The 23,988-nt window shown below is 29.7% G+C and overlaps 1 protein-coding gene across 2 annotated transcripts in view; it reads right to left on the reverse strand.

The window, feature by feature from the left end:
• The window catches only part of Rip11 (Rab11 interacting protein), a 39,859-nt gene that overhangs the window by 5,372 nt on the left and 10,499 nt on the right, over window positions 1-23,988 (reverse strand). The window contains exons 3-8 of one of the 2 annotated variants that reach the window (XM_067281456.1): window positions 22,209-22,311; window positions 21,444-21,575; window positions 16,441-16,610; window positions 16,141-16,358; window positions 7,654-7,813; window positions 5,250-5,348 (exon numbers count right to left, since the gene is read on the reverse strand). In XM_067281456.1, the coding sequence (XP_067137557.1) occupies window positions 5,250-5,348; window positions 7,654-7,813; window positions 16,141-16,358; window positions 16,441-16,610; window positions 21,444-21,575; window positions 22,209-22,311 (882 nt within the window). Of the gene's footprint in view, window positions 1-5,225; window positions 5,349-7,653; window positions 7,814-16,140; window positions 16,359-16,440; window positions 16,611-21,443; window positions 21,576-22,208; window positions 22,312-23,988 lie in introns of both variants that reach the window. The other variant, XM_067281455.1, reaches the window with a different exon arrangement.

Raw genomic sequence — 23,988 nt, forward strand, 5'->3', positions numbered from 1 at the left:
AAACAGCAGCGCTCGCGGTTTAATCACGTGACGTGGGTGAAATTAACCCGAACACGTAGAGGTGGTTTGGTAGAATCCATTTCGTACGTGTAACTTCAAATACATGCTTTTGTTGTCGTAGATTACTGCAGTTCCCGAACTTTTGGATCATACCACATATTATGCTTGGGGAGAGATTCTCCCATCCTCTAACATCAGAAAGTGCAATTTACTCATAACTCTCTTAATTCATTATTAAAACATACAAAGCCGTAGTCCTGACACTAGGATACATAAAGGTTTGTGCTTCTACAAATACATTTTATTAAATGTGTTTAAAAATGATTAATAATAAGTTTTGAATGTTTTTGATTTTTCATAAATACGACAGCATGACAAATCATCTGCTTTTGTAGTAACAGATTAATTGGATACACACCATAAAAAACTTTTACTATTTTCATTGTCAAAATATTTTAAAAATTTGACAAAGAAGTAATTTTGGTCATCAAATGTAAAAGAAAAGATGCATTCAGTTAGAGAACAGGTTTTACTGTTTTTAGTTTAGATAATCATTAGCATTTATGGATTGTATTTTCTTAACAGGTCAAATTAATGGAGCATATTAGCTCCATTAATTTTGAAGTTAATCATCTTCATATAATTCCAGAAACAGCTTAAAAAAATTTGTATATCAGATTTTACACTGAATATAGCCAAAGAAGCAAAATAACTTTTGAAAAAGTACAGTAGACCACCTTATAACACGGGTTCATATAACATGGATTCGTATAACACGGCAAAAAAATTGCGATTGGGTTCGTATAACACGCTAAAAGAGACTCGTATAACACGATAAAATGTCATCGCCGACTCGTGTCGCAACAGGATCGGTCGAATCTGGACCAATAGCGGATATCGTACAAACCGTCGAGTTTAAACGAGCACCAGACCTACTAAAAAACATTTATTATTCGACGGCCATAAAAATTATATTTTTATTAATGATGTCTCCAAAGTTAAGCTATTTTTCTGTGAAAAATTTGCCGATCGGGAAACACGAGTCCGCCGTTCGACGAGCCGCTCCGCGACGAAAACAAGCTTAAGTAATGCCGTCGTCGAACGGTGCACATTCGGTAAGTAATCATATAATTTTTTGTTTATAGCATAGTTTTTATGGAAGAGAACCTTTCAAACATCCATAGCCCCTAAACTGCACACGTGCCGGGCTGTGATTGGCTCGTCCATTTAAGTGACTCGTACAACACGGATTCGTATATCACGGAACGTATCTACCGTGTTATAGGGGGGTCTACTGTAATTACTAAAAAATTAACTCTGTTTTGAGCTTTTATCTAATATAATTATTGTAATAAAATCTTAAACGTATCATTAAGTCATTAATAAAATTAACAATTATTAAAAATTCTTCTTTAATTAAAATTAATTTATATAGAAATTTGAAAAAGTTAAAAATTAATACATTATTAAAGGCATTAATTCAATAAAATTTTAGTTTTATAAAATGTTTTACCAATTTCTCGTAATCTGAAATTGAAGAAAAAAAATCAACTAGTAAAAAGTTCTTAATGAAATAAGATTAAAGATGTTATTCCATTAAGATATAATGATAAATATTGATCAATTGTTAGTTTTACATATATTAATTTAAAAGAAGATTATGTAGAATATTATATGGAATTAAAGAAAACAGAAATTATATAGAATATTCAGCAAAATCATATTAAAATTTTTTTGAAATTCTAAAGTTTATATTATTTATTCACTTACTGTTTTTTTTTTAAGCAAAAGAAGTATATATTTTAATTGCGTAAAAGAAAATTTTACAATTCCAAATTTATTTTACATTATATTTTTTATTAATAATTAACTAGCTGATTTTTATACATTGCATAAAAACAAATATATAAGTAAATTTGTTTTTTTTTTCTAATTTTATCACATCAGATCGGAGCCGAACGAAATACCAAAAGTATTTAAAATACAAATATCAAATACTTTATATAATTTTTGGAACATTTGAAAATAATCCAATGCTACAACAAGGATATCTTGTGCCTGTGACTAATACACATTTCATAATATAATTTATTTTTGTGCAAAACAATGCATGCTTTTATTTGCCCTTTATATCTCCTTATTCATATATGCATTTTGGATTCATCTCACCTCATTAGTATTGGTATTTCTAGTACTTTTTATATTTTACATTAATTCAAGTAATTTTATAATGAATCTCGTGCAGTGGTAGTCAACCTGGTCCCTACCGCCCACTAGTGGGCATTCCAGCTTTCGTGGTGGGTGGTAGGGGTACTGAAGCACTTTCCACTTTTTAATTTAATTGACTTTTTAAAAACATTGAAATGGAAATTCTTTAAAGTATTGTTTATTAACAGTATATTATTATTTTAATTTGTAATAGGAATTTATTATTTATACCACGGAATGACACCATTGCTGCTATAGGGGGTGTCCCGGGCTATCTCGTTGTGAAATATTGTGAGCCAATGTCTCAAAAAAAGAAATATGCTTGTGGTTATTTGCCAGAGTATCCGAAGATGGGTTTCGTAGGATCTGTTGTAAATAAACAACATCCGATGTGTTTATTGTGTCATAAAACATTATCCAATGAGGCAATGAAGCCAAGTTGAATGTGAGAACATCTTTCTACAAAGCATCCAAATGATAAGGACAAGCCCATTGAATATTTTCAGGAAATATATAAAAAAATTTCAAAAATTAATTGCAAAAAGTGCTAAAAGCTATAATATTGGAGAAACTAATAATACCCTCTATAAAAGAATTTATCTCAACACTAATGCATCAGGATATACCTGAAATTTTAAAAACGTTGCTCGAAGCGATAACACAGTAAAGTGATGAATTGAAATGGCAGTTAATGTTGACAACTCTTCATTTTCCATGCAATTGGACAAGTCTACCGTTGCAGAAAATAATGCTTTATTGATGGCACATGTATACATTATTTTGATGAAAACAATACATTATGAGAAGAAATGCTGTTCACAATAAATCTCGTTACAGATACAAGAGGATTATCTATATTTAATACTGTAAAATCATACTTTACAAAAAATAATAGTCCTTTGAATAATATTGTTGCATGCACTACTAATGAGCACCATCAATGATAGTTCGTTATCGTGGATTTGTTGCTTATTTGAAGGAGAAGTGCCGAATGTTTTATGTATTCACTGTGTGGTGCACAGACAACATCTTGTAGGAAAACATCTAAGTACAAGTCTCCATTCATCCTTAACTATAATAATTTGAGTCATAAACAAGATCAAATCCAATGCAAATAATGATAGAATGTTTCACAGCTATGCCAGGACAATAATGAAGATTTTATTACGTTACTTTTGCACACAGAAGTTCAGTGGCTGTCAAAGGGTACATCTTTGGCTCGTTTTGTATCATTATACGATAGTGTCATACAATTTTTTGAAAGTAATAATGAGACCAATCTATGTCAACAGTTAAAAACAGTAAAGAATGATGCCCTTTATTTGGCAGATATTTTCAAGAGATTTAATGATGTCAATTTGCAGCTTCAAGGAGCTATTAAAACTCTTATAGGTTGCTAAAGTATTGTGTCATTGTTTATTGACAAACTTGAACTACTTTATTATGATCTATTGAAGAGAGAATTTCATCACTTTCCTGAATTATCATCTATAAAAGATGATGTAACTTCAGAGGATATTGACAGATTTGGTAGCCACCTCGACGAATTTAAATTGGACGTGGAAAAACGATTTGAAGATATTTTGAAATTGAAGGTGGATGAAAAATCCTTTTACCACAAATATTGAAAAGGCTGATACAACTTGCCAAGAAGAACTGTTAGAAATTAGATATGATGAAGAAAGTAAACATAAATTTGATAGTGGTGGATATCAAAACCTATGGCAAAATAAAAAAATACCTGTCTTATATCCAAATATGTGGAAAATGATATTCAGTTTATTGATACCTTTCCCTATCTCATATCTTGTGGAATCGGGTTTTAGTGCTGTTAATCATATTATGACCAAAGAAAGAAGCTGCCTGAATATTTCCGAAAGAGGAGACCTTTTTGTTTGTTCCTTACAAAAATTGAACCAGATATCCAGTATTTAGTTTCGCAGCATCAACCTCGGGGATCTCATTAATAATTTAATTAATTAAATGTAATTTCATCAGACTTCATGCTTCTATGTATGCAAAGTATAAATAAAAAGCTAGATTTAACTACAATAAGTTGTTTTATAAAGATTACTTTGCTAAGTTTGGCAGAATAAAGGTATTTGGTAAGTAATTATTATTAAATGCTTTTACTTGCTGTAACTCTGCTTTATAAATTTTATAAAGTAAAGTTACTTCCCTACTTCATAAATCACTGTTACCGTGGAACCGGTGGGCAGTTAGAAAATTTTAATACTAACAAAGATACAAAAGTGGGCAGTAGGTATATAAAGGTTGACTACCCCCGATCTAGTGCTTGTTTACATTTCTTTCAATTTGACACGTCCACAAGCTTGATATTATTTTCAAAAGGCCAATCATTCAATGCTGCTGTTTTAGTGATTGGGGAAACTGGGCTGGGCGTTCTTTCAAGCTCTTGCGGGTTACCATATTAACGATAATCCCAGTTGCCAGAAAGAACATCCGGCCTCACTGAAATTTAAAATGGCAAAGTTTCCCCAATCGCTAAAACAGCAGTATTGAGTGACTGGCCCTTGAAAATAATATCACACATGTGGATGTTTCAAACTGAAAGAAATGTAAGCTAGCACTAAATTCATTGTAAAATTACTTGAACTAATGTAAGATGAAGAAAATAAAATAAATGTATGTACAAACAGGTATATCGATGAAGGAAGATAAAACTCAAAATGCATGTATGGATATGGAAATAAAAGATATGTATTGTTGTTATGAAGCAACTGATCCACACAAAAAGAAATGACAAATGATACAATGCCGTTCTGAAAAAATGAAACCAGAAACATAATACTTAATAGTAATATGTAATTACATCAAATATGACTATACATTTAATTTCAGTACAGTTAATAAAAAATTTTTTGTAATTACGAAAATTTATCTTGATAGAAAATATAATTAAAACAATTTTGTGTGAATAGGAATGTTAAACAGTTTATATTTAATTTGCTGAATATACTATATTGAAAGTTAAATGGTTAGTAATAATGGCTTACAGCGTTTAAGTAATTGAAGTTTACCCTTCTTTTCCTTCATTGTAAATTTTATTTCTGATAAAGAATCTGCTGATGATTCTTTGCCATCAATTAAACTGCTATCTGACTTAGTCACTTGAACCTCTAAAAAATTTTAATAAATGTTAAAATAATTCAACATAAACAACTTTTACAAAAACAATCAATTGTTATAAATTCCAAAAACAAAAAGAAAAAAAAAATAATTCAAATTCTCTCTGATAAAAGTACCAGATGATCATAGTTAAAGTACTCCTGTTCAATACTATCTAGAGATATTTAGCAGTCCAAATGAAGCCAAATTTGGTATGGAGACATTTCAGGACACACACAAGACATTTCTATGAAAAAGTAAATGGTTCTCAGACTTGCCACTATGGCACTTTGTGCACTGTAAGCAACAAAAAAAGAGTTTTATTTGAAGAGATACTTAGTGTGATTTATTGAGGACGTGTTGCAAATTTGGTAGCTTTGAAAGCAATATTATATATTGTATGAGAAAAGCAACATGGTGGATCAATTACAGTCAACACATATACAGTTGGTGAACATACCACCTTAAGGTTTTATACTTTTAGAATCAGGATCATATTGAGCAATATCCCTTGCATCATCAAAATCTCTATATAGCATGAGTGCTTTGCACAAAAAATGTTTGTTGTTTGCAGTGTCAAATGCCATAATAACAAATTTTGGTACTAACTTTTTTTTTTGAACTGTCTTCCATCTGTTCTGAAATGTCACTATACCAAATTTGGCTGCATTTGAACAGCTAAATATCACTCTAGATAGCATTAAATAGGGGTACTTTAATTACACCCGATATTTTTAAACATTAGGATCACAAACAATTCTAAAACATTTAATGAAACTTTTAGGGATAAGAAAAACTTTAAGAACTAATAACAACATTGGTTATAACACGATTAGAAGATTCACCAAATATATTGTTCATATTTGATTACTACTACAGAAATTGCATAAATATCCATAACATAACAAAGGAAAAAATTCTGTTTTGGTTAAATTATTTATTTATCTATTTTAAAAAAAAAAAAAAAAAAAAGTAATGTCTTGTAGACAATACGTATCTCCCCAGTACAACAATTATATGAGGATCATTAAAAAAAAAATGAATTGGATTCCATGTGAAAACAAATGACAGAATTGTAATATCGTTGCGTGTGTAAGAATGTGTGGTTCTGAAACAGCACGGAAGATCACAGCCTGCCGCTAGAGGGTCACGGGTGCATACCGCATGACTACAATGCTAGCAGAAGCACAAATCATCCCCCGCGGTCAGTCATGTTTACAACACGACTGACCGCAGTGGACGATTGACTCGGTGGTCCTGGGTAACGACTCCATCAACCAGCTGGACAATGTCGTTGGTAATGCGGTGTGGTGTTCCTGACCGTGCATCATTGGCTAACGACACCCGCCCTTCCCCGAAGTGCTTTTGCCACGCCTCGACCCTTGCAAGGGACATGCAGTGTTCGCCGTACACTTGTGACATTCTTCCACGAATGTCCGTTCACCCTACTCCTTCTGCTGTCAGAAAACGAACAACACCTCTTTGCTCTTCTTTTGACACCTCAATTTCACTGTTTCACTGTTTACAACACGACTGACCGCAGTGGACGATTGACGTGTGCTTCTGCTACCTTTGTAGTCACATGGTATGAGCCCGCGACCCTCTAGCGGCGGGCTGCGATCTTCTGTGCTGTGGTCGGAACTATGCATTCTTACACACGCAATGATATTACAATTCTGTCATCGGTTTTCGCATTCCAGCCTTCGGCTCGTTTCTTTTTGAATGATCCTCATATAACTTACCCAATTGAAAATCATAAAACATATAAAAAAAATAATAAAAATAATAAAAATAAAAAATACGTTTATCAAATTAAAAGCAACCAGTTAAACGCATTTTCCCAATGGAGTAATTAATTGTCAAAGTTGTGTCCGAAAGCCAAAGTTTCTATATATAATATTTTGAGCAAAAAAACCATGATAAATTGGAGTATACTTTAAAGCTTACATATTAAGACTACATAAAAGCTTTCTTGTAAGATGTACTGTTCTTGAATGACATAAGTAGGTTTAGGGGCAAGAAAGATTGTTTTCTGTAGACTATTTATTTTTTGGCACTTTTCGTAATCTTTAGATCGAGATGCTGGTAATACGTGAGAACTGACTTGTATTGGATTACTGGATGTCCAAACTAATGAATGGCTGGATTACCGAGATTATAATTTGAGTGAGTATTTTTAATTTATTGCAAATATTTATAGTATTATAATAAAGTATCAAAACCAGTTCTATGTTTTAAAATACTAAGGATATTAATTTAAAATTACTTAAATAACAAACACTTGGATAGTTAAAGATAACAGAAATATAAACTTGCCTGATTCTGTCAATAAAAATTGTTTCCAATTTTCAGGAGATACCGACAGCTGTCGCCTATCGGTTTTATTACTGGAATTAATAGATTTTTCTGGAGAGCAACCAGGCATACTGTATGTACGTTGAATTGGTTTAGAACCATTTGAAATAAATACTAATTCCTAAATGTAAATAAATTTTAAGTTACAATAAAGAATATAATAAACATCCCAAAGCCCGATGTATTGATACTAAACCAAACAATTGCCATAATAACCCAATTAATTGTGGCAATTGTTTGGTTTAATATAATAAAGAGTTTAAAATATTTTAATTTTATCCAGAAAAAAATTTTAGAAGTACAAAGAAAGAAAAAAAAAACCACGATAAATTACTTTTTTTATAAAATCATTCAAAAAAATATAAATTACTAATAATAATTAACGAAATTGAAAACAAATTTAATTTTTATTTTGGCAAGAATATTTTTTAAAATCACAAATGTTTTAATTAAAAATACAGTAATCTCCATTTTTAGAATTAACTGATTCTCATAAAATAATCCTTAAGTGTAATTGAAATTGTATTCCTGAAAATATAATACCATATTAAAATGGCTAACAAAAAATATGGCTTTTCATATAATCACAATAGAAAATGGTTTATTATGTAGCAAGCAATCATGAGCAAAAGCATAGATTTACTGCATATATTTATGTTTATATACATACATACATACACAGTGGGTGATTGGTTAACAAGTACAATTTGTTCCAAGACTTTGTTCGTTATTCAAATTGTTCGTTAACCGATTATCAATTTACCATAGGTTTTTATGGGAATTTGATTAATTCATTCTGGAGACTCCAAGAAAAATAAAAAATATAAATAAACATAGTAAGAAAGTATATATGTAATAATAAAAATACATATATATGTTACAGTAAAAACGCGTTTTAACTAGTTGAAACTAGTTTTTACTGGATGTCATTGTTATAACCCGTTTTGTCTAGTTAAAACTAGAATTTACTGCTGTACATGTTTTGATTTTAGATAAAACTAAAATCAAACATTAACTTTTTAACTTTTAACATTAGTTAAAACTAATTTTAGCTACATAAATATGTTTGGGGAAAATAAATAAAGTGACGATTGGGATTAAAACATTTGTATTATTTAATGCGATATTTATTGAAAATATTGGTCACACATCTGTGTTATTAACATTAATTAAATTAACCCTTTGTCCCCGAAGGCACCGATCGATCGGTACCCAGGCTTTTTAAGCAAAACTTCGAGGGTACCGATTCGACGTTACTTTGGTAAATATCGATTTTTGTAAAATTTATTAACAACAGATATAATCTCCTTCGATACGAAGCGAATAAAGTATAATAATTCATTATATTAGTTGATAGCGGTATAAAATTTTGATTTCAAACAAACGTTTGATATAATGCGCGATAATTTCACAACGAATAAACATACATGCATAAGTGTTATATCGAATTGTACAAAACAATATTCTACGTCATTCTGGCTCAGTGCCAGCAAACAACTATGTAATTAGACAATGTTAATTTTCACAAAATGTTACAAATTATCAAGTTTATGTGTCATATATTATTGATATAGTTTATGTGTCATATATGTGATATATATTATTATTTTTTTCTTATAAATTTTTCTAATAAAATGTATTGAAAAATATCGTATTTAAAACTAAAGATATTAATAAATGTAAGTGATTTTTTTCATATAGATATAATGATAATTTGATTTTTGGTGAACTTTTAAAATAATATCGCCCGACTGACCTATATTGCCTTAGGTGGGATCGCAAAATAAACGTAAACAAGATGTCGGGGGAAAAGGGTTAAAACGATACGAAATTTGTCATACACTATAGGAACGTGTTAGCCGAATGACCTTGGTCGAAACAGTTTTTACTAAGCCATTTTGTTAAAATCCGTTTTGTCTGGTTAAAACTAGTTTTAACTCAAATTCATTTTTGACTAGCAGTAAATTCTAGTTTTAACAATGACATCCAGTAAAAACTAGTTTCAACTAGTTAAAATGCATTTTCACTAAAAATGGGTTTTTACTATAACATATACACAGTCTTGCATTTTTATTAGTCATGTTTTTTCTGTTTGTAGGGGTTAAAGAATCTGTCCAATGTCCATTGCTTTTCTCTCCCCTTCAGGATTTTTTGGAAGTAATTAATAGCATTGTCTTCATAGAGATCTCCCAGCCTATTAACCTCAACTTGGTTTGGATGCCATTCTAAGACCGTTGTTCTGACATCCTCCCACTTTTTCAAAAGATCTTTAATAGCAATGTTGGCATTGATCCACTTTTTCAGAAGAAAACACATCTCGCTGAGTTTCTTGGTGTTCTTCATTTTAAGAGTTCTGTCGTCAGATCAGTTTCAGATTCCATTATGAGCTCTTCAATGTCATCTTTATTCACCTCCAATTCCAGATCTCTAGCAGTTGTCACAATTTCATCCATAATTTCAGTGACCTCATCTCTCTCTCCCTGAATGCAGGAGGGACACAGCTTTTGCCAAGCAGAATTCAACTGTCGTTGAGTGATTTCTGACCATGCCTTTTGAATGAGCCATATAGCTTCAAGAATATCAAATTTTTCTTTCCAAAACGTTTTTAATGTCATCGTTGAGGAAAATTGGCATGCTTCGAAACATCAACGAAACAGTGCTTGAATGTACAATTTCTTGAAACCTGCAATAACCTCTTGATCCATTGGTTGAATCAACAAAGTGGTATTTAGAGGTAGAAACTGAACTGTCAACCAGGGAAAGTCTTCCAGCAAATTATCTTCAAGGTCTTGTGGGTGTCCTGGTGCATTGTCCAATAGCAACAGTGCTTTTAATGGCAATTCATTGGTCTGAAGGTAATCCTTGATGCTTGGAGCACAAACTTCAAACAGCCATTCTTTGAAAAGAGCCTACGTGACCCATACCCTTTTATTCAATCTCCACATCACTGGCAGTTTTTCTTTAATTATGGAATTTTTTTTGAATGCTCTAGGGCAGCGCTGTCCAACTTATCATAGCCCGCGGGCCATATTTTCTTCACCAAACATTTTGGGGGCCAAGAAGGTTGATAAATGAAAAGTCAGTTTATGTTAATTAAAAATATATTTTATTTATACTAAAAAGAAAACTTTAAAATATTCGTAATATATTAATGAGAACATTGTGGCCGTAATTTTCACATAGTAAAATAATTTTAATATTAATAATAATAATTTAGAAACATAAATTTATTCATAGTAAAATGTACTCGCGGGCCGTAAAAATAATTTGGCGGGCCGTATACGGCCCGCGGGCCGCCAGTTGGACAGCCCTGCTCTAGGGTTCTCAGAGTGATCACTGCTAGCATTAATTCCTAAAACTTCAATCGGTCTTTCATGGGTTTATGCCCAGGAATATTTTTCTCTTCTTTCGTAATGTAGGTCGGGTTCGGCGTGCGCTTCCAAAATAAACCAGTTTCATCACAATTGAAAATTTGTTGTAGACAATATCCTTCTTTTTTGATGAATTCTTCAAATTTGAGACAGAACTTCTCAGCTGCTTCTTTATCTGCACTAGCAGACTCGCCATGAATTACCACGTTTAATGCCAGTTCTCCTTCTAAATTTTGCAAACTATCCAGTGACTTTAAATTCTATCTTCTCACATGATGAATGTGGAGTTTGTTTCTTCACTTCTTCAAAAATTTCTCTAGCTTTCTCTTGAATGATAGTCATACTAGTTACATCTTTTTTCATTTCCCTTTCTTTTATCCAAATTAAAAGCAATCTCTCTATTTTTTCATGGATGGAACATCTTTGTTTCTCAGAATGTAATTTTCATTATTGCTTTAGCTCCTTGAGATCTTTCTTAGCTAAGATTGTGCCTGCTGTAGATCTGTTCAAGCCATACCGCCTAGCAGCATCAGACCTCTTCTGCCCACTCTCTACTTTGGCTATTATCTCTTGCTTGGTTTCTATGGTGAGCACGGTTCTTAACACTCCACTCTTTTTGGGCTCCATAATATCAATTTCTTTTTGAAATAAAAAGTTCAGAAAAGCACTCACAAAAATTCAGAGAACAGAAATCAACTAGTGTATGAAAGAATTATGTAAATGTGAGGCCCGAATGTAATTCAAAATTTTGGTGTTAAAACGTTAACAAATACCCTATAGGACAGTTAAACTCTCACCTTTAGAAAATAAAAACCGACGGAAAAGTTAACGAGTGCCCGACAGTCTCACAAAGACTATAAAAAAATTATTTGTCAGAAAAGTAAACAAAAAGCTGGAATTACAATAGAGAGTTTCAAAGTTCGGGGAAACGCTATCTGGTCGATATCGGGTTGAACGTCAATGTTGACGTCTCCTGCACTCTGAAAGGCTTTGAGTTGTTACCCGAAGACAAGGGAAAATCAATCGGTATTCGTTATTTTTCGTCGTTTCTTTTTATGTTTGTTCAGTAAAGTGTTCATTATTCGAACACGTGTTCGTTGTCCGATTTGTTCATTAACCGATCACCCACTGTATATTATATTCTAATCCTAAAAGTTTTATATTGAGGACCATCATCTCTTTTCATTTTTTTATATAAGAAATTAAAACAGTCAAAATTTAAGATCATTCATATAATAATGCATGCATTAAGAAAAAATTTTCAAAAGTTACAGTTGCATAAAATTTATATTCTCTCTCTTTTATTTGTAACTATTTAAATAAATGAAGTCATTATAAGAACCAAAATATATTATTAATTTCAAATAGCGAGTTGTAGCTTAAATTTAATTTTTTTAACATAACAATCATAATTATAAAGTTTATACACATGTCTTGCTTTATATAACTTTTTTAATATATCTTCTAATTTCGTTTCTTTTCTTTCGAAGACACAATGTAGTGACATAAACTTAAACACTGGGCGAATTTTTCATCCTTTTTATTCGGTTGGAACGCTTTTTTATTACATAACGCGTTTCGGGCCGATGCCCCTCTTCAGCCAACTAAACATTAAAAAGTAAGAGATGGCTATATACGAACATTTAAAATAAATACCGCGACGGTATACATAATTAGTTTTTAGAGGTTATTACCTTCTAAATCCTGGTGGTGAGAGCTTGTATACCATTAAAAGCTGGTCCGTACCTCGTTCGGTAGTTTAGACGGGTGTAATAGTCCAAGGGTACGAATCTTTATAAAATTCGGTAAAAAAGTTGAGTATCAGTCTGTAGAAGTATACTGGGTTATTCTTCACAAATCGTATTCGTGAAGATTCGTACCCTTGGACTATTACATCCGTCTAAACTACCGAATGAGGTACGGACCAGCTTTTAATGGTATACAAGCTCTCACCACCAGGATTTAGAAGGTAATAACCTCTAAAAACTAATTATGTATACCGTCGCGGTATTTATTTTAAATGTTCGTATATAGCCATCTCTTACTTTTTAATGTTTAGTTGGCTGAAGAGGGGCATCGGCCCGAAACGTGTTATGTAATAAAAAAGCGTTCCAACCGAATAAAAAGGATGAAAAATTCGCCCAGTGTTTAAGTTTACGTCACTACATTGTGTCTTCGAAAGAAAAGAAACGAAAAGAAAATACAAAACACGGTTTCCTCAAGATAGATCTTCTAATTTGTTGAAATATAACTCAGAGGATTTGATCATAGCTTTCATAGACAATATTATAACATCAATTAGCATTTGATTACTTCTTGTTCTCTCTCATGTTCTTTAAAATTGCTATTAAGAACTTATAACACAGGAACACTTTTTGATGAAAAAAGTAAATTTTATTTTCTATTTTTCATGAAAGTGATATTCGCGACACGGCTTTCATGTTATTTGACTACTACGCATTGTGGTAATGAAGAAAGACCGTAACACGTTCTGAACGTTAGCTGATGCAACCACTATATGACGGACAGGTTGAAATTGGTTCAAATGTTTTAGTTAGGGTGCCTGATGTTAATAGGGACATGCAGATCCCAGAAATGTTTTAGCTGTTGTTATGAGCAATAAATCCATCTATCTGTTAGGAAACAAGGAAAGTCTTCTTGATTGACTTTATGCTCATAATGAATTTACAATTTCTGAGAGTAACATTGTTAACATTCAGGACGTACCCTCAACTTCATTAACACTTTGCTCTGCATCCATTTTAACATCTGGAAGTAAGCAAGGGTTTATAATGTGTCACTGTAAAAGATACTGTATTGATAAAAATGCAAATGTTGCTCAAAGAACATAAAATGCAATTCAAAATGTCACGGTAACAGTTCCTGTAAAAATAAATAACTCTGCAACATTCTTGATTCTCATAAAAAAAGACTGATTTATTAATAAAAGTTCCTGACAAAGTAATTATTTTTAGTAAATTAGTTGTTTGAAAATGTTGACATCTTGAGCACTGCAACAGATTTTCATGAATGATTAAATGTTGTTGAAAAGTAACAAAGTAACATTTCTGTACGTGGTAAATAATTTTCTTACCTACTTATATAAGATGATTGAAGATAAATAAAATCATAATGAAAAAGAAAGTTTTATTTTCTTATCATCACCTCATCATTAGTTAAAATCCAGAACTTGTGGTGGCTTTTAACCATAATATATCCGTCGCACAGTGGATTTTAACTTTAGGAGCTGATCGTGTAGAGTACATCAAGCACCTACTAGTACATGTAGTTTGACCTTTTAGCACTTTTAAGCAAAACAAAAAAAAAAAAAAAAATCAAATGTGTATTTTTCTCCATACATTTTATTTCTTTGAAATTTTATAAGTATGAAAATTAAATTTTTAGGAAAACTTGTAGAACTAAAAATTGTAAATAAAAATATTTTGAGGCTAGAACCCATATTTTAAAGTTACAAATCACTGCGTGTCGTATCACCCTCTATTGTGGTTGCATCAGCTAATGTTCAGAATGTGTTATAGCTATTCTTAATCACCACAACACGTAGTGATCAAATATCACAAAAGCCATAATGCAAATTTCGCTTCAGGGTCTTTTTGAGTTAGTCACGATGCGTTGTGGCTGTTTTTACAAGTGCCACTATGTGAATTTTGCATTGTGGATGATTTAGAGAGACCACAACGCATTGTGGTCTTTTTTTTCACTCAATGAGCATTTTCATTCTTTGCACCTAACATACAATATAATAGTATAATATATATTTCAATTTTCTGGCTTATCATACATATGAGACTATTATACTAAGTTACCATAGTATATACAATTTAGACATAGTATATATTGTGAGAATCTGGACTTCAATTTAAACAACGTAACTAAATGATGATATAACCTCTCAATAACAACTTTGTCGGCCAGAATATCTGTCAACTTTCAAACCTAAGAGTATATCTTCTTTTAAGTTCTTGGTGTTGAAAAAGACACTTTCCCGCGATCTTCTGACCTGCTGTTCCAATTTTGTCATTTAATATGACAACTAGTGGCCAGTTGAGTCAGTCGTCTCCTATTCCTCAAGTGGGTCAATCGTGCCTCAGTTACTCCCGTCGGAGATATTGCTTTATTCCATTGCCAGATACACCGATTTGTGTTGGCCATGGATATCGCTGCTACAGATACTCCATCCCTCTTGTCTGAAACCAAAACCATATCTTCTACAGTGGATTTATGAAATACAAACTATCTTCGAAAACTTTTTGTCTTATCGACCCAACCAGCAACCACCAGATCTCTACTCCTCTACAAGGTATTCATCCTTGCGCACTCCATTGTGAACTGTCTTTTGCACAACTGAGTTATTGTGTCTATGCACCTAGAACCTCCTAAATGGGCTCATAAGTCTTATTTTACTAATCTTAGGTGTAAACTTTTAATGACAAATAAACAAGTATATGTGTTTGTATAACTTGTCTCTGTGTGCATTACTTCCATGATGCTGTCTCATAGTCCTCCATCCGGAATATGATCACTTATGCATGTGATTATTTGCCTGACTTAATTTCTAATAAAAACAATTTGCCATCATGGCTTCTGTGTAGAACAAGACACAGTGGTGTCATCCCGATGTGGCATCGAAGAGGTGCCAACCCTCCAGTAACAATACGTATAATTAGATATAGTATAATTCAATTACAAAATACACATAGCTATTTCTCGTAACAGTAAAAAGAGAGATCATGCCTATTTTGGATTGTAGCATGTAATTAATAATTAAAATTATTCTTGAAAAAAATGACAGAATATTTTGTCAGTTCTTTGCTAAAATGTCAATAATTTTAATTTTTATGAAAACCTTATCTCTACTTCTCTAGTATAAATTTTAATATATAAATTATCAGTAATTAATAACATATAATTCAGACACTTATTTAAGTACTCTTTTAAATTAGATTTTGAACAACAACAGCTAATGACTATAAATTCTTGCCAATTAAAATTATTGTTGAGAATAACTATCGTTAATCTTTGATTCAATTTGAAAAAATTTATTGCTAATATTTACCTCTTGCTCCTTTAAGGAAGACCTCGATATATCATACTTTCTATGAGTAAGAGAGGGCACTGTTTCTTCTTCTATATCTTCTTCAGAAGATACAGACTTTCTCGAAGGTATTTCACTTAAACGTCTCTCTCTCAATTGTTGAAGCTGTTTTGGTAGTTCCGAACTATCGGATTTTAACGAGAAACTCCGCCTTGGAAGATGAGGTAATTTTATTTGACCTGGAATCAAATAATAAGAAAATCTCACTTTTGTTTAATTGATATTTTATATAGCATTAAACTGACTTAATACTCTACTAACCTGCACGGGACATTAATTGTTTCAATTTAGTAGCAGTTTTACTTTTTGAATAAATATTGGAAGAATCATTAGTTGCATATGTTTCACTTATAATAAAGGAAACTGTAAGTTCCAACTGGCCTCTATATTTATCATTTTTTTTATCTTTCTTACTTTGCAACATGTACCATCTATTTATCAAACAATAACTTATTGATTAATACAACAGAAATATGATTGATTTAAACAATTATAAATTTTGTATTTAATGTTTAATAGTTGTACGTACCAAAAAATAAAAACTAAATTCATAATTTAGCCTTGTATTATATATTTATGTTAACTCAATTTATTTCTTAAGAAAAATAAGATTTTACTCGTTACAATTAACTAAAAGGTATTGTACTTTTAATATTATATGGTTTTATAATTTCTCATTTGTTCTAGAGAATTTTTATTTATACTATAACCAACTCTTATTTTAACTGAACTCTTTAAGTTTCAATATTTTTTAATTGAAAAATTTATTTTAAAGTAAACCATTATTACTAAAAATTTTTTAAAATTTTGTAATTAATTGTTCCTTTTTTATTTTTTAATTGCAAAACACACAAAAGCAATTTCATATAATAATCATTAAGACTATAATTCAAGATGTACTGTACCATAAATGATAAATTTGAGCATACAGTTTGAGATTATATAAAGTATTATTTTATGCTGTTTATGTTTCATTTAGTACAAAGCCTAAAGGTACAGATCAGACAGCAGAATATATATACAGGTAGGCCTCCTACAACGCGGTAGATACGTTCCTTGAAAATACCGCATTGTGGGAAATCGCGTTATAGGAGACAACAACTTAATACAAAAACTGGGATTCATTTCTAAAAAGAGAAAAAACTGCTTTTTATGGTGTAACATTTTCATCATTTTTTAAATTTATGTACATAAAAAGCTTAAATAAAATTCTACATCATATAAAAACTAAAAAGATTATGATTTCAAGTCAAAATCAAAAAGAAACAATGTTATGCTCACAAATTCGGGCCTCGTCGTCACTTATTATAGTTGTTCAAGAATGTTTGACTGGCCTTATTTCAAGATCTGAGCTTGTTTCATCAAGTTCCACTGCGCTTGTGTGATCCATTGCGATTTTTCTGTTATGTGAAAGATAATTTGTTTCTAAATACCCTAAACCGCGTTGTAAGAAAATTTCCACGTTTTTCCAACCGCGTTGGAGCGAAAACACATTGTAAAGGTACCGCATTGGAGGAGGCCTACCTGTATATTATATTTTTTTCCCTATAAACATTGTGACATATTCAGACTATAAAAGTACACTGGTAGACCATATACTCCATATGTTAAGTTAGAACTTTTGATTATTGAAAAACTGAATCATTAAAACAGTCTTCCATAGAATAAGAACAGACTGCAACAATTATATAGAAAAGAATAATTATTTATTTTCATAACATTCAAATTTCTGGATAAAATATTCTTTCAGCTTTTGAGTGTTTGCAAAATTAATTTTTCAATTAAAAACTTTTTATGCATACGTATATTCACAATATAGAAAACAAATGCTTCTGTAGTAATAATAATCATATCTTAAGAAATATTGTTAATACCTAAATTCATAGCTGCTTACATGAATAAATGTGATTAGGATAAGTTCAATACAGAAAGAATTACTGACATCACAGGATTCTAGATTAGTGTATAAGTGAAACTCCACTATTTATCATTTGCAGTGGAATGATAATGATAGGATTGTAGAGCGCTAAAACTGAGTTTATGTAGTACCAGCTACAAACAGCAACTTGGTGGATACAGCCTATGTATGTTACATTAGTAGGAACCTTGTGCAGAAACTATACAAATGTACATATGACAGCACATAGGTAAAAACAACACAATTCTAGCTTGCTTCACAAATGTGGAAAATACAGAAATCATATGGAATCAAGTTAGAATAATCAGAAATATCAGATCACCCAAGAATACAGTTACAGCTGAAAGAATAGAAATACAGGTATCCCTTGTATATGTCCATGGTGGTTATGTTCTGAAAAAGTGCTGTGTTATGTAAATCTGTGCTATACAAAATAAAGAACTAATGCAAAATATACGGTTATGTTCCAGAAGTTAGCAAAAGTATACTATTCTTTTTCATTAATAAGAAAAATATGTTTATTAAAGCAATCGATAATTTATTTCCAATCAATAATTAATTAACAATCACAACTAAAAGTATTGAATTAATAATATTAATCTTAGTTAAACGAGAACATTTTCTTTCCACAAAGTACACAGGTCTGCAAAAAAAATTTTTTTTTTCCAGCTGCATGGGATATTTTTGCTGAATTATATGTTTTAAAGATCGGAGATTCTAAAAATGACTTTCGTAACATCCCATCACATATAGGTTTTTTGCAAAATAAAAACAAATTTTTGATAAAAACTCTTATTTATTACAACGAACTACTTTCTTCACAAACTCACTTATGTTTCTTTGTTGACTTTTCGCTGTGTATTCACCACAAACATAAAAGAAGCTGTTGGGAGAAATTACACAACCTCTGCGAGCCATATTCCAGAAATAAAAATACAAGCGCAGTAGCGTTCAAATGCTGGATATAAACTGAGTGTGGCATTAGATGGCCAGCGGATACTGAACTTATTTAGCTTATTGAAACATGATCTAATCCAACAGCGGGTTGTTTATATTTATTCCTAGTATCCCAGATAACATGTCGGAACATGCTCAACCTCACCAGTAATATTACTCACTATCAACTTGTAACCTGTTTCTACACGATCATGCAACCTTCCTCCTAATGCTAAAACTACTTAAACCATTTCCCCCTACCACTACTCTCTTCGACCATTAACACTTTCTTTTATTTATTGCCAAGTCCAGCCATAATTGACAGAATTATTGAGAGAAGTCTTCATTTTAAGGCCAGTTTAAAAAAAAAAAAAAAAAAACTAAATTTTAAGTTAACTAGGAATTTTACACTAAATACAAACAAAAATTTGAATGTAACAAAAAAAAATTGACGAGATGGAATTTTTTGGTATTTTTTTCGTTTTGACCAAGTTGAAATCTATAAGAAAACGTATAAAAATCCTGTGCAGTGTTTTACTTGCAGACCAGTGTACATTAATGTAGATATCTACATATACAGTATCTGTATCAAGAAGATCTATTTTATCTTATTTTTGTTTTATTTGTAGTTTGTTTTCATTATTTTGTAGTTTGTAACTCATATTTATGCTGTTGACATTTACTTTTATTAAGTATTGACTGTTTTGGAATTTTCTCTCTTAATTTTAACATTTGAGTAATTCCATTTTGAAAGTTTGAATCCTGAAAATAGTCTATAGCAGTGATTTTCAAATGGTGTGCTGCAAAAATTTTTAAAGGATATTAAATAAATTATTTTCAAAAGAAGCCCAAAGAACAATAAGTGTACATGTCAAAAATAAAACCTATTTAAATTGATTATATGAGTTTTTCATTGTTATAATAAATAAACATATACATAATGTAGTAAAAAATATATATTCATAAGCAAAATTATATGTGCATAACACCAGATTATTTCATTTAAAATGAAATTTTCTTTAAATCAAAAATGTATCTATAATTGTATATATAATCTAATATATTTAATTCAAATTATTTTATCTTAGAAATAGTGGGACATTGCGGGTTTCTAAAGGCAATTATCGTGCCACTTTTAAATGCAAATTAAGATATAATGTTAATTGCTTTACTTATGTAAATGAAAATTATTAATGTAAATAACTATTGTAACTGCTGCTATTTTAAAGAACAACAATACTGTTTTATTTAATTCATAAAACATATAGACAAAAAGAATTAAATTAAGTGGCAAGTAATATGGCGATAGAAGGTTTACAAACACAACTTTAAATCAAGTGATTTCTTTCCCTGGAAAATTAATTATAGGTTCGAGTGTGCCGTGCGATTGAAAAAAGGTTGAAAAACGCTAGTCTATATAATCTAGATCAAAAACATTAAATTCTATTTAGTCTCTTGCCTGTATGATTTGTAAATATATAATAACTATAGTATATAACGCGATTGTGTAATCATAATAAGAAATCACAATTTTAGTGATCTTTTTCTGTAGATAAGAGCTTTAAGAAAATCAATAGTTTCTTCATTGAAATTTCTTTTGATAATTATGAAAAATTTGGTAAAGTTTAGAATAGTGTTTTATTAAAAATGAATTGTAATTTTACATAAATTATCTTAAGTGTTTCGAAAATCATGACTAACACAAAGAATGCATATTGCAAATATATTCACAAGTACTTTTAGTAACGAACACATTTACTGTTGTCAGTTATTTGGAACAGAAATAAAATAATAATAATAATAATATTGAAATTCCATTTGATATTCTTATTCAATTTTTATTCAAAATATCTGACAAAAATAATGTGTTCATTACCAAAAGTACTTCTGAATTTAATTATTTGCAGTAAGCAATTTTTGTGTAAGTTATGATTTTAAAAGTTTTAATGCTAAGACAATTTACACTTGGTAATATTATTGTATGGTGATGTGTGTCAATAATATTTTATGATTATAATATGAATTTATGTTTTATTTCTTCCTATTCACAGTCACAGTCACTTAAATTTGATAATATCAATAATAAATTTTAAAGTTTTCTATTATATTTATGTGAATTTTTTTTACAATGTACTTATTACTATTTGTTATATTTTCTATTTCAAAATAAAAAGTTAAAAATTAATCGAATCAGGTACATTTTTAAATGTTATTTTAAATTAAAAATTTCAGTTACAGTACCAACTGTTATTGAAAAAAATAAATTTTATAAACTTGCTATAGCAGAAACACACCAAGAAATAATAAATTATAGAAAATATTTTGCCACGAAGTACTGAAATGATTAGTATTAAATGATATTGTTAAAAATTAAATTTTTCAATAAAAAATATAAATAAAAAAAACTAACTTTGTTTGTGGAGATTTAGAGATTTCTAAATCTTGAAAAGAAATGGTTACATGGCCCAAAAATTCATCCATTCCAAAAAAGTTGCGATGGTACACAATTATCTCTAAGTTTCTTGTTTTATCACTAAGTAATCTGCGACAAATATTTATGATTAAAAATATTAAAATAATTGTGAATAAATAACTAAATTATTATAAAACTTAAAAAGCAATAATCTGAAATTCTATAAAATAGAAATTTTAATTAAATATTTTTATTTTTTGTATAACAACATATATACTAAAAAAGTGATAATATTGCTTCTTGTCTGGTTAAGTTTTTCATGTGTTAATTCACACAAAAATGAAACCATTTATTAAAATTTTTGATTTAATTAAATTAAATGTTTTGTGTTAATAAGAAAACTTTATAATTGTAAATCCAACCGACAAGGGGCATATTCCTGAAATGCATATTGAAGAAATACAAACTAATAATATAAAAGAATATTAAAAGAACCCTGTCCCTGGTGTAATAAGTATAGAAATAAAATCATTATTGAATCAAGTGTAGTGGATTAATACATACTAAAAGATTGTTTGTATAGCTCAAACTAATTAGGACCACATTTCTAACAAAAACAAATTTCTAATTAATTTTTCATGTATTTATATAATATACATATTTTTTGATTTTATTAATTTATAAAAAGTATATGATAAAGAATTCAATTCATAATGTATATTTTTTATTTAACTTCCGTAAAGATAAAAATTAAATACTTACAGATCACACTCTTCATACCAAATTGGATTTGTACATTTTGTTTTAATTGAAGTCATGTATCTTTCTTTACCAAGCTGTACTACCACATATGCATCATTTGTACCTAAATTCAACGTATAATAAATTCATTATAAATATAAAATTAAATAGTTTATACAATTTAATTCATAAATTAATATAAATTAAAATCAAATAAATATGTATAATTATAAAAATATTAAAACAGACATTTAATATTTGAAATTAGTGTATATCAAATTTAACTAAATAATTCCATAAATTACATCAGTAGATTATCTGACTCCTGATTCACTGAGGCAAAGATGTAAGTGAAGACAACACTACCTTTCTTATATTGTAATTTATAAAAGAAAGTTTAGAACAATAACATGTAGTACAAAATGTCTCTGTTACATTTTATTGTGTAATTTCAATGTGAGGCAAACTATTCGTATTACAATGTAACTACAATAATGCACATTTTAATTCTTAAAAATATCGCACATATTAACTATACAATAAATGATGTAAAAATTGTTGTTCTTAAATAAGATTATATTCACTAAGGTATAAAATGAGGCTCAAAAGAGATAAACCATAAAAAATCCTTCATACTTATAACTTTCAATTGAAAATGGTTGTATCAATCCATTAGATCTGAGTTTTCAATTATCTGAAATACATCAGTCCACGTTACCTTGGATAATTGTGGTGCTATTGTATACTATATTTCTTTAAAAACATATCATAAACTTGTCTACTTAACATTATATATTTTATTTAGAAGTTTCTTCTATTGTTTTTACGATGCTATTAAATATTATTTTAGCAAGCAATAAAAATTCAACTTTTTATCATAGATTTCAATTAATAATATATCTTTCAAAATAAACTATTATGACAGAAAATATTACCTAAGATTTTCAACTGAATTACACTTTAAACAGATTAACTATTTAAAATCTGATCTGGTCATGTCACACTTTTCTCCACAAGAAATTAGACAAAACAATGTTTAAATTATTAAATATGATATTTATGATAAAATAATTTATCTCTAAATGACGATAAAACATATTTTAAACAATTTTGAATGGAAGAAATAAAAAGGAGGATTCTGTTATATGTAAAATGATTCATTCTAAAGTGAATACATTGCAGTATAACATTCAGAATAAAATAAAAAATATTACATTATATAAATTGGATAACTTCTTAAACTAAAATAATTTTTATTTAGAATGATCTTTTTAGTTACTGTAAACGGTATGCATAACTAGTCACAGATACATGAAAAACATTTAAATTGTGTTTGAACATTTTAAATTATGTACGAATAAAATTTTTTACATCATTCTTTTTATGAATATAATATTATTTTCTATAGGCACCGTACAGTATGAAAAAAAGCCGGCAAGTGCTCTTGCACGATTTTCCTGGTACTCATAATTTAAAGTTAAAATTACGTGTGGCACCATATGTTATGAGATTTTAATAAAAAATAATTTTTATAATATTAATTACTATAAAAGTTAATGATAATGATAAGGCACTTTTTGTTTATTTTTGAGTAAGGGTAAGTTTTCAAGAAAATTGTAAATGCCAATAACAAATTAAATTTTCGTTAAGTCTGACTCCATTTGAGATAAGACCCCTGCATCCATCTCCGCCATTAACTTATAATTTCAAAAATATAATAGCATCACTGTCCCATGTATAGAAGTATCCGTGCCAAATTTAAAAATTTTTTGGCCTAAGGAATTCTAGAGATATCAAACAA

Source organism: Centruroides vittatus, unplaced genomic scaffold (genome assembly GCF_030686945.1).
Source record: "Centruroides vittatus isolate TY-2023 unplaced genomic scaffold, ASM3068694v2 contig_920, whole genome shotgun sequence".
NCBI classification, from domain to species: domain Eukaryota; kingdom Metazoa; phylum Arthropoda; class Arachnida; order Scorpiones; family Buthidae; genus Centruroides; species Centruroides vittatus.